The sequence below is a fragment of the Brachionichthys hirsutus genome, chromosome 2 (genome assembly GCF_040956055.1).
Source record: "Brachionichthys hirsutus isolate HB-005 chromosome 2, CSIRO-AGI_Bhir_v1, whole genome shotgun sequence".
Taxonomy (NCBI): domain Eukaryota; kingdom Metazoa; phylum Chordata; class Actinopteri; order Lophiiformes; family Brachionichthyidae; genus Brachionichthys; species Brachionichthys hirsutus.
The window spans coordinates 14,445,822-14,457,598 of NC_090898.1; the positions used below are offsets into that span (position 1 = coordinate 14,445,822).

The window sequence follows — 11,777 nt, forward strand, 5'->3', positions numbered from 1 at the left end:
GGACTCACGAATGGACAAGAGCTTCTTCAATAAGATGCTGAGGGGAATGAATCGAAAGGTACAAGTCAAAGGAAATAATTGGAAGAAACCACAGAACATGATAGAAAATCACAAAGTCTTGCATTATTATGGGATGTAGTGTCTGAAGAACTCGGACATCTCCTGAGAATTTCGACATCTGTTTTTTTATACAGAGAGAATGTAAATAACTCGCTAGTTACCGTAGTTAAATATGTTCAATTATAGTTACAATGAATTGACGTGATATCTTTATTTCCATTTATTTATAACCATTATTTTTATTTTTATTATTTACTTTCTTCTGTCTTTGACCAGAGCTTGGGCTCGAGGGCGGGAGGTTGATGTTATCCACCACTTTCTTTGCTACTCCCTTTACAGTCTGATGTGTTTCTGTCTCACTACGTATTACACGTACAGTAAATTCAAAGTAGGCCCCTCCAGGATACTGACAGGGGCCAATTAGCTGCAGCCTTGAGGCCCCTCTTCAGAGCCAAAACTAAGATTTCCAAGTCAAACAAGATGAGCCCATCTGCTCTTCCTATGCAGGTTGGCCAGAAGGAAAGCAAACCTCATGAATTAACAAAGACGCCATGATTTTATAATTATTTTTGCATTAAAAAAAAAGAAGAATAGCAATATATTAAAATCATGTGGGGGCTTCTCCTGTTTGACTTTGCAGGACGATGAAAGACTCATTTGCAACTGGGAAATCTTCCCACACTAGACAAAAACATGCACTCAGCTGTAAAAGCAAAGGTCTCATTACATTTAATAATAGAAGAGATTGCTGTGTGGAAGGGCCAGCTTTGAGAACACACAAAACCACTGAGTGCACAGCCTCCAAGGGCTGGCACAGTGACAGACACAGAGCCACTTGACTGGAAGCACAGAGACAGGAGGGGAGGGAAAGGACGGACACATTTAGAGGTGAGGAAATGAAGGAGCGAGGATGCAAAAGGAAAACGTGGATTGGTAGAAGAGCAAAGGAATAAATGTGTTCAATCAGAAGCGAGGTTTGCTTCCTCTGCACCAAATATATTAGTGGATTCAAAGAGGTCAGCAGACATGAAAAGCAACATCCTGGCAGCTTCTACGACACAAGTGCAAGCTCATTCATCAAAGGTTGGCGGCCAAGCAATAGACCGAGCCACCCATTAATCAACACAATGAAGCATTCATCTCAATTAGCTCAGACAAATAAATTAAGGCTGTAAATGAGGCGGATCAATTTCTCGTTTCTTCATCTGCTGTCAAATTGGCATCAGTCATTACAGCTTCGAGCTTTTCCTTAGTGTCATTTTTACACCCTTACATGTTGTGTCTCCGGTAAAAAAAAAAATACTGGTGCTACATTTTCAATTATTTTTCAGTGAATAATAATAATGAAAACTATAGAAACAGTTTTCATTCAATCATCAAATGTCTGGAGAATCATCAAACCTATACAGGAATGTTGAAATAAATAAATAATTGAATGTAAAATGGTCTAATTTGAAGAATGCACACTAAATAAAAGTACCTTCCTTTTAATGTGACAATATACCATAAATATTTGCAGTTCAAACTGAAAAAGGACGCTTTGATGCAAAAACAAATCTAGCCATGTAATAATCCTGAATAAATTGTGAAATTATACATTGGATTTCATGCTTTAATCAAATATACTCGTGATTTATCGGTTCTTTATCATTTATTCATGAGTCATTATTTCATCATTTCGTATCGAACAGGCTATTGACTTTACGTTTAACTTTTGAGACTTTTTCTTTTTTTTTCCATTTAACTCGCTCTCGCAGCCATTTAAATGCTGTTGTCATGTTGTCTGCACGCACAGCTGCAACAACACGACAACAGTCCAGAAAACTGTCAGCAGACGGTTACCGTACCTTCGTCGTCATCTTCGGGCTCGCGACGGGAAGTGAATGAATTTTTGATTCTGAGATCGGCTCGGATGAATGGATGCTGCGCTGCCTAGCAACCGGCCGGCCAATCGGGTGAATTTAACAGATATCCCTACATGCTCAACTCACCTCACCTCGCCTAATTTATTCAGTTACCCAATGGTTCAAGGTTAAATTTAAATATTGTTTTAAAAAAAATAGATATTTAATAATGAATCACCACTATTGTAAAATTTTATTAAGAAATTTTAAAATATGCAGTTGATAAATGTTAGCATTCCCATTAAAAATGTTGTATCACCACTGCACAACAAACATTTAAGAGTAACGTCATATGACCTTAAGAATGAATGAATTCATGTTCTAAGCAGCAGAAGATCCCTTCGCCGAATGAAGTAACATTTCAGGTAGCACCTAAGCGGTGTCAAAGTTATACCAAAAAAAACAAAACAATTTAAACGAAAGGGATAGTAAAGTCTAGAGCACCATCTAGTGAGTTCATCAGGGAAGTGGCTCACAGTTTAGAATAAGTCTGCTTACATTGAAGGAGATTGTGCGTCAACTTCTTTAACAAGAAACCCTCAGCCTTTCAAGTGTTTACCAGACCTAAAGCATGAAATCCTAACAGTCACTGGGGAGAGCACAGCTCTCATCTTATGTAAGACATCTCCTCTAAATGAGGCTTCTTAATGCAGCCTGTGCAAAGCTGGTCCATCCACAGAGGAGCCTCGTGCTGCAGAGGGGTCCGGCGGGGGTAGAAGGTGTAAGCCGGGTCGTAATTCAGAAGGCAGCTCACGGAGGTCATGTAGATGTCTGAAAAACGACACAGGCGTCTGGAGAAGAAGGTGGGGTTGTGACACGTTCTGAAGATGCTGCCAAATTGCGGGTTGAACAGGTTCTTCATCATCACCCTGCGACGGAAGAGGTGACGCATTATTACATTTTAAACCATTGAAAAATTATTACAGATAGGAAAAAGGAATCATGAGACATCGTGTACTTTAGTTTACAGTATAATAACTTTGTTTTATATGCCTACCGTGGGATCCAACTACAGCCGCCATGCAGATGGAGGTAAAAAAGTAACAAATAAACTGACACTTTGCAAAGTGCTCTAAGAGAAAAGACAGTTGCACTCACCTGAGCTCTTCTCTCTCATTTTGCCACTCCTGGAAAACCTGTTTAGACTCCGAGTCCCGATGTGTCTAGGTGAAACAAAACAATGTTTTGTAAAAAAGATTGCAATATTTACACCATTCCCCAAGTGTGAGCTGTTATTAACCCTTCAAACATCTGAACCGAAGCCGTTTATAGATGTCATAGCATTCTAAGTGTGTCCATGCTGCTTTTTGAATCCTGGGGTGAACGTCTCACCTGCATGCGCTCCATCAGGCCGGTCAAAGCCTGCAGCCAGGTGAGGTTCACCGAGTACCGGCTTGTGCTCACCACTTTGGTTTCCGGCTCCAGCTCAGGAACTATGGCTGCCGTACGCCAACCATGTCGCAACATCAGGTCCTGCAACAACAAGTAAAACTGCTTTGGTGCAACTCCAGCCTGTACGGTGACAAACTGTAGCACCCTGAAGTTCCCAGCAAGGGTTAGCATGAATGCTACATGTATCCAAGCAAGAGGCAGTGGAAATATAATCCACATGAAAATATAATAATCAACCAACTTGTGAACATAAGTAGAAACACAAAATATGCTCAGCAAAAACAAGCAGCTTCCCACATCCTGGATTTCATCATTTTGCAAGTAGATCAGTGACTTTGGAATTTGACATTCCTGCTCAAAGAACACAAACTCAAGCCTTAAATGCAACTTAGAACGGGCTTCAACACTAGTTTAAACGCAGTAACTGAAATGCATCGTCATGTTTTCACACTCACAGCCAAGTCGCTGTAAAGATGATCTCCAAAGTAAAGAACCTTTGAGCCTCGCCAGCCCGTCAGTTTGAGAAAGTCAAACAGGTTTCCCTGACAAGCAAGAGAGAACCACAAGTCATTTTCTTTGTTGGATTACACCCCACCGGGGGGGTCAGCTTTTAGAGGAATATAATGAAACAGACCTGCTTGTAGATATGTCCTTTGTCCAAAGTGTTGATCCTTCCCCACTGAAGGTCTCCGTTAACATCCAGCCTTCTGAAAGGCCTGGAGGCGAAGCGACATTTAAGGACATCTCTGAAGAAACCCGATTAAATGCAGTATCCCTAAATCCAAAAAACGTGCACTCACTTGACACAGTCAGTGAAGAAGTGAGGCTTGTCTGCTTGCACAATGATAACATCAAAGAAGTCTCTCCAGTTGTTTCCCACCATGTGAATCATTCCTTTATTTCTGGGATGAAGAAGAAGAAAAACAAAAAACTAGCATCCATTTCCATTCGTCACAAGTCGAGCGCGGGTGAAAGATAAACGAAACACTCACACGAAGCTGAAGGGACTGTTGGTGATGAGGAAAAGTTTTTTCCCTTGACTGACCAAACGATGTAAAACAGCATCAGTCTCCTCTCCTCTCTGGATGAACTTTGCTATGAAGAGACGGGGGGGGCGGGGTTACATCATCATCTGCAGCAGTGAGCTGCACCGATATGACAAGGAGGAGAAAGATTCTCACCGAGATCCTCCACGATCCACTTGTACATATAGCCTTTGAGATGAACCATGCCAATAGCTTCCTGTGGATTTAACGTTACACAAAGGAAGCAGATCAACAGTTTGATGGCTTTTATCCATTCTAACTTCAGCATTTCACAAGGAGCAATCCAAAAGGACGAGGCGCTTTATAAAAAAGTCAGGCGGTGTTTTTCTTCTTCCCCACAAGAGTCCACTGAAAACTTAACTCTTTGAGTGATGTTTTTTTGAAACCCAAACTTTCACTACCAACCCTGACATTAAAATCTGCCCCTCTTCGACGGCCAATAACTCCGGAACACACTTATTTTTCCTGATGAATGAAGAAACTTTAATCTTTCATTTTTAATACATTCGGTGTTTGCATGGTCATAATAAAGAGTATTCTGTGATGGCTTGGAAAATCGGGGGAAATACGTGAAAACTGGGGCACTCTTATAGCCGAGCTGAAACCGGCTGGCACTCAATGAGTTAAGTGAGCTCAGCAGATTCCTGAGCTCCCAGCTGAAGAGCACAGTGTCTGAAAACAGTCCAGCACAATAAACCAGTGTATTTCTCCTCGTGACTTACAGCTTTGAGGCGTAACATTTCATACCATGAGACCCGGCGGGGGGGGGAGGGATCTTACTCACCGAGACGTCTTTGAACAGGTGAACCGGATCGTATTCGATATCGTTTGAGATGAAAAAGTCATTTGCCACAGCCAAGAGCGTCATCTCCGGCAGGGAGAATATGTCCATGAACTGTTTAATCTTTGGTCCCTGTGACAAAGAGACGTTTAATGTTTACAGGAGGATGCAGCGAATGTTCAACTTTGTGTTGGGTAGAGGCACACTTCCTGCTACAGGCGCTGAGGAACTGGAAACTATTAGTCTAAGCTTGTGGCTGAGCGACTCAAAAGATTTCTACTTGTTGTGATTGCGAGTGCATCAAAAACAAATCGCTTTATTTGGACAGAGACGTCGAGTTTTTAGGCACTGGAACACTGCTGAGTCAGCGGAATAGTGTTCCGGACTGAACACCGACGCTTATGTAATAATGAAGCCATGCAAAGCCAGATACTTGAACTATCTGGGGACCCTCGTTGATTTATTCCTGAGCCACAGCCTCGTTTGAGAGAGGCTGGAAGAGATTAGAAGCGTTGAAGCTATTAAGTTCAGCAGAGCTTTCCCCGCCATCTGTGCCAAATGAAACATGGAAGGTAATACTAGACGTGTGTTTACAGCGCAGGAGCCGTCCTGACCTTTCCGTAGAAGCCACTGGCCTCCAGAAGGGGGACATGGAAAGTCCCCCCGTAGAGCTGAAGGATGTCCTCGTCTGACAGAGGGCTCAGTCCGCTGTGGACAGCAAGACAAGCACACGAATGCATTAGAACCTAAAAACACACTTTAAATACATCAGAATACAACAACGCGTTTGGAAAACATACTCAGCAATTCAGAAAACACAACATTTTATTTCAGTATTACTAGTATTGTGAAAGATAGTCAGCACAATTACCGATACACCGTTCCCGGCTGAATGTAATGGAAGGCATCCATTTTCATCAGAAGACCCTAGTGAGTGGAAAAAAAACAAAAAACAGTTCAATTAAAATTGTGATTACGTGAAAAGGAAAGCAACAATTTCTCAGAATCCCTTCCTTAGGATTTACCTTTTGGATGTCGTAGTGGAGACCCCGAACTGCAAAGTTGGGAATGTAATCGTATTTCCTGATGCCTTCGGGGTACTGTCGGGCAGGACAGAAATTAATTAACCCCCAAATGCAGTTTTACTAAAACTCGCAAAAATACTACAACACACACCTTGAAATGTTCCACGAGGAAGGATCTCGCCGTGTTGTAGATCATCTCGTCGAGCGCGTTGGAGTACAGAGCCAGCGTGTAGTCGTAATCGAAGCCATATATGTCCACGTCATCGAGGTCGACCTCGTTGTTGGCGTAGATGGTGGAGGCGTTGAGGGGGTGACACGCCCCGGGGGGGATCAGGTCTGAAAGCAGACCGGGAACAAAATGCAAGGCCTCATTTACAATGGGGGGGGGGGGGCACACACTGATTATTCCTTTCAGCAAAGAGGAAATGACTAATTCTGCTGCTGCTGCACGGCTGGCAAAGTCCTGAAGTTACATAATACGAATACGAAGCGTCTGCTCCCTAAAATCCACCAAAAGGAACATTTTGTACAGCCTTTAAAAGCACCGCGTGATTTTATTAGATCCTGAATTAAAGCACAAACATTCTTCAGCTGCTGAATTGAGGTTTATTTTGAAACTTTTTTTTTTTTTTAGCCGGCTACTATTTTGATAAGCGCAGCACGCCGCTAACAGGTGGACAAAGATTAAACAAACAGTCCACAATCCGCTCCCGACGGAGCCGGCCTCGGGGGCTCAAACGCCGTCGTCGTTCTCTGCGCCTGTCGGACGCTTTTGTTTTGATTTTGCATCGTCCCTTGTTAACCAAAAATAAAACTAACAGATGAGGTGATGAAAGAACTTAGATAAGGTCAGAATTCTTTTCTAGAAAAAAGGTAGATAAAATTCACAATCCATGCAGCGTTGAAGATAGTAACTAGTAACGAGGTTTCACGCGAATCCACTGCTTGTTTACTGAAAACAAAACGTGACAACAACTCAGAGTGTTGCCAGTAAACGTGAGGAAAGACCATCATGACCCCAGACGGCTAAATGAAGCTGCATCTCCAGGGATTCTACTCTGCTCTATTCTTCATCAAGAATCACCTTAAAGATCAGGCTGATGAAATTACTCACCCTTAACACAGACCCGGTATTCTGCATATAAAGTTCACACGCTTCAAACACCAGAAACCAAATCAGAATCATTTATATATGAACAATCTCACATTTCAGTTTCAGAAATCGGATATTTGGCATTAGACTATTTAAATTAATATTGATGAGGAGAGCGTTGATGTTTTGGTGTTTTTCTTTTTAAATCCTTAATCCCAAAGTCCTTAATCCCATGCTCATGTTCGTTCCCCTGCAGCGTGGCCGTCATGGACGTGTTAAACTTACAGCGAGAGAAGTCCTTAAACAGTAAAAGGCACAGTTTCAGTACTTGGACGGCGTCTTTTTATGTTGAAATCTTTTGGAATATTTGAGGTCTGCTCCAAAAATGAAGCCGAGCAGGAGCTGAGCCTTCATCCAACTCGTAATCATGGAACAGAAACAAACATTCATGGATGGAAATAAACACATCAGTTCTTGTTTGGTGTGTAGAACGGTTTGTCAGGAAAAAAAAAAAAAAGATAAAATGAACTCATTTATTGAACTAAGCTATTTTCAGATGTGCTTTACTAGAGTCAAACAAACAAACCTTAATGTGCAGTTTTATTTGTGGCCGGTGGTAAAATACATTTAAATTTGTTATTTATGTAAAAGACATTGGAAAATTCTGAAACTGATTATGCTAATTTGAATAATTGCGGAGAATATACTGTTGACTGTAATTTTTTTAATTATTTTTTTGTGAAGAGGAATATCTCTACGTTTTCACATTTGTGAATATTGTTTTCATTGTAACCCTTTGAACGTAGCAATGCTAATATTTGCTAGTTTATGTTTATTCTTAAGATAAAAAATAAAAATAAAAATAGAGCTGCAGGAGAACAATGACCACAGATACCTTAAGTGCTGTTAGCCTGTTAACCTAATCATTAAATGTGATCATATAATGTATTTGTTGATCAACCTCGCGGCGGCGGCGAACAGCCCCGTGGACGTGGACGCTTCCCAGCGGGGGGGGGAGACTTTAACAAAGACACCGCTTCTTACCGTGAACCAGACGCTTCAGCTCATTATAACGACCCCACAGAAAGGTCTTCTGGTCCCGCGGAGCGTGCGGCCGTCTCTTCGGGCCGGTTTTACCGGGAGCGCCCGCGGGTTCCTTGCGTGGCTTCCCTTCTCCAGCCGTGCGGTTCTGCGGCGGCTCGCTGGTTGACGGCTCGCCTTCGCCTTCACAGACTTGCTGCTCGCTGCCCGGTTTTTTTGACAACCTGCTGGAAGTAGAAAGTCTGTTCACGTTTCCCGGTTGCACCAACGGTGGCGTCTTGTTCCCCCCGGTCAGCAGCACACGGGTTAACGCTGTGCAAAGCGCCTTGACCGACATTTTCACCGCCGCACTCGCAAAAACAACACCAAAGCTTGTACACAAACAGATATCCTCAAGCTAGCACCGCCCCTTGCATTTCATAGGCGGTGCGCGCATCCCAGGAGCCAATGAAAACAATGGATCTGCTTAGGGGGGCGGTCCGAGACGTGGCTCTGCGCTAATTAAAATCATCTGCGCAGCCTTTTTCATTTTTAGGAAAACATTTATTTAAAAATACTTTCTGAGCAAATTCTCCTGAAGTATCCAGAAGCAGAGCTGGACTAGTAAATTAAATTAGTTAAAGTTAGCATTTTACGGATAGCCACCGATGATGGACGCCGGCCTGGCTCTTACCACATCTGCTGCTCGATCCCACTGTGTATTTCTGGATTCCAGGAGTCAAACCAAAGCACAAGGGGGTGCAGAGAAGATGTGAAAGAATAAAGATTAAAATCTAGAGGTGGCTGCCGCAGAGTGTGATTGGAGTGATATGGAGTAGTTTATTAACAGTGAACTGCTGAGATGTAAATAACACGTGTGTGCGTGTGTGTGCGTGCCTTGCCATAATGTCGATGATTAATGATTAATGAAATAATGATGATGTGCTGGTACACTAAGTCAGTCATTGACAAATAACAGTTTAAAGTGTTAAAGGTCCCACATTATGAAAAACTCACTTTTCTCATGTTTCTACACTATAAAGGAGCGTTTGGGTCATTATCAACCCCAAAAACAGCTAAATAAACCATCCACTCAATCCTGCGTTCTTCTGTAATCACCTACTGAAAACGCATCTGGCAGAAATCTTTGTTACTGTGACGTCACATTGTTAAAACGTGCACGTGCATGCACAGTCATTGCGTGCACGCAGCGCAATGAACTTAGTTTTGCTTCAGACGCTTTTCTGACAGAGCCGTATGAGACAGAAAAGAGGGACGCTGTCCTGCAGCATCTGTTTGCTATTTCAACCAAAGACTGTCACAGATATTTCACATAAGTGTCTGGGAACCGCGTTAACTTGTGGAAAAAGGGTAAAATATGGGATCTTTAAATAAATTCCAGCTTGCAAAATAATCTAATGTCATTGCAGCTCAACTACTGTAAGATTTACCAGATAACTTGTCAGCATCGTGCTATGTTGCTGTAATTTAGGTAATTAGTGTATCATAGTAGGCATCACTAAAGATGCATGACAAGGCTATATATATACTGTGCGAAAGTCTAGGCCTGCTTGTATTGGCCAACAGGAATTGTTTGTATTGGCAATCGTATTATTTATTTACTTTTAATCGTCCGTCTTCACGTGGTCGGTGCATGACCTGCAGGCCAAATTCCAAATCACACTCAAAGATCTGTAAACAAACAGCTGAATCAATTTTATGCATTACTCATCATCAGTATTTGGATATTTTAAATATGTATGGGCCAGATAGTTTGTATGATATTGAGGTAAAACAAGCAGTAAGAATTGAAAATATTGTAAATGGGGACATTTAAATGGGCAACAAACCACCCACACCAATGTACACAAGTTTTGTGTACTGTTGGCCTGATGGGTGATCTATTGAGTGATTGTCTCGGGCTGCCTGTGCAAAAATGGCAGTGCTTTTTTGTTGTTGTCCCAGTTGAGCTCTGTACTGCACATTTAAAACAAAAGCACAAAAACACAGAATGAGCCTTTTGATTCTGAAAAATGAACTTCAGTTAAATTAATAAATAATAATAAATTGATCGCCACTTACCTCAGGAGAACAACATAAGACAAGAATGAGCCATCCATGTATCCATGAGCCTACAAGAATTCATTTTCTGTACAAAAACAGGCAGATTAGCTAATTTCCCACACTGCATCTATGTTCCATCATTAAAAACCGAATAAAACAATATTTTGAATAACACTTTGCAACAAGTGAAATTGGGTTACATATTAGAATGCAGTGTATTAAAGATCATCTTTAAAGTAAAGTAGATCCAAGAATTATGCAGTGAGCACATGGTCTATAAATGCTGGTCATATTACTTTCTGTGGAGTTTTTTTAATGGTCTTTCTGGTCATTATTTAATGGTTCAGGCTTTATAGGGTTAAAGTTTTTCAAATAGTTTGGTTTATTATGAAACTGGTTGTGCACATTTTGAAAATACTAGCTTTAAAACTTGGGATGGGACAAGATGAAACCTTTTAGAGTGGTTCTATTTCTAGAAGAATATTTGTGACGATTAGGCTGATTTTTAAGTGCTCAACACAAACTTTACTTTTGAAATGATTTCAAAGATTTTATTCCCGTCATAAAGGAAGCTGTCTGGAAATATGAACTGTCATTTAACGACCGCTAGATGGCAGGACTTGTCCCACTATTTGGCAATCTGTTCACCTTCTCAGTCCCACATAAACTTAAATCCCTTTATTTAATCCTAACAGCAAAGGGAAACAAACATTTTTAATAAGGTATTTTTCATTCATAGTAGCATTTTAGTCAGTTAATCACAGTTTTGTGCAAACATGTTGCAAGAATATGAGCTCAGCTGGATCAGGCAGATCCCAGTCTGTGGAACACCAACCTGTCGTTAACTACCGGTAAGTGGAATTATTGATTTCATTTGATGACTGTTTATTTTAGTGGTGGCTATTATTGGAAGTGTTCCGATGGTAAACATTTACTACCCTGATAACATCTGAAAGGATAAGATGTGTCTCCTCAGAATGGCGTACGTGCAGGTCCTCCACCATCAGGGGTCAGTAGTGGACCCCTGGTGGTGGAGGCCAGGTGTCCAGCAGTCATTGTCTTTTATAGTGCACTTTACAAATGCTTTCTGCATGACAGAAAGAAACACAGCAAATGGAAGCTTGACATCAGTGCAGATGTTTGGCAAAACTTCCATTTTTGTCACCATAATTAATTACAATTTTCTTTACAAATGCAACCAGAAGGATGTTCGGCATGTTAGAGTGATTAAGGATCGATTACAAACGTAATTTGGATACCTCTGAAGTTCTGATATAAAACAGAGTATGCAACAATATTCTAAAGTTAAAGATTGCCCTTGTGTTTGCAATGATACAAGAATGAGATCACGTGACATCTTGTTTACTGGTAAATTTAAAATTTAATTTACTT

The 11,777-nt window shown here is 41.3% G+C and overlaps 1 protein-coding gene across 1 annotated transcript; it reads right to left on the reverse strand.

Moving 5' to 3' along the window:
- Positions 1–2,138: 2,138 nt before the first annotated feature.
- nt5dc2 (5'-nucleotidase domain containing 2) lies at positions 2,139–8,684 on the reverse strand. The gene is made up of 14 exons (XM_068745309.1): positions 8,346–8,684; positions 6,360–6,544; positions 6,209–6,283; positions 6,055–6,110; positions 5,798–5,891; positions 5,187–5,315; positions 4,538–4,598; positions 4,349–4,451; positions 4,157–4,258; positions 3,991–4,072; positions 3,812–3,898; positions 3,297–3,437; positions 3,063–3,127; positions 2,139–2,833 (listed from the first exon to the last, which is right to left on the reverse strand). The coding sequence occupies exons 1-14, from the start codon at positions 8,677–8,679 to the stop codon at positions 2,572–2,574; spliced, it is 1,776 nt and encodes a 591-aa protein (XP_068601410.1). The 5' UTR covers positions 8,680–8,684; the 3' UTR covers positions 2,139–2,571.
- Positions 8,685–11,777: the final 3,093 nt, after the last annotated feature.

Excerpts from the sequence above, each read along its gene's own strand:
- nt5dc2 (XM_068745309.1), bottom strand. The coding sequence starts at position 8,679 with ATGTCGGTCAAGGCGCTTTGCACAGCGTTAACCCGTGTGCTGCTGACC. Across the intron at positions 6,111-6,208 it reads TCCACTACGACATCCAAAAG|GGTCTTCTGATGAAAATGGA; the intron begins GTAAATCCTAAG and ends TCCACTCACTAG. Across the intron at positions 4,073-4,156 it reads TTCTTCACTGACTGTGTCAA|GCCTTTCAGAAGGCTGGATG; the intron begins GTGAGTGCACGT and ends CTTCGCCTCCAG.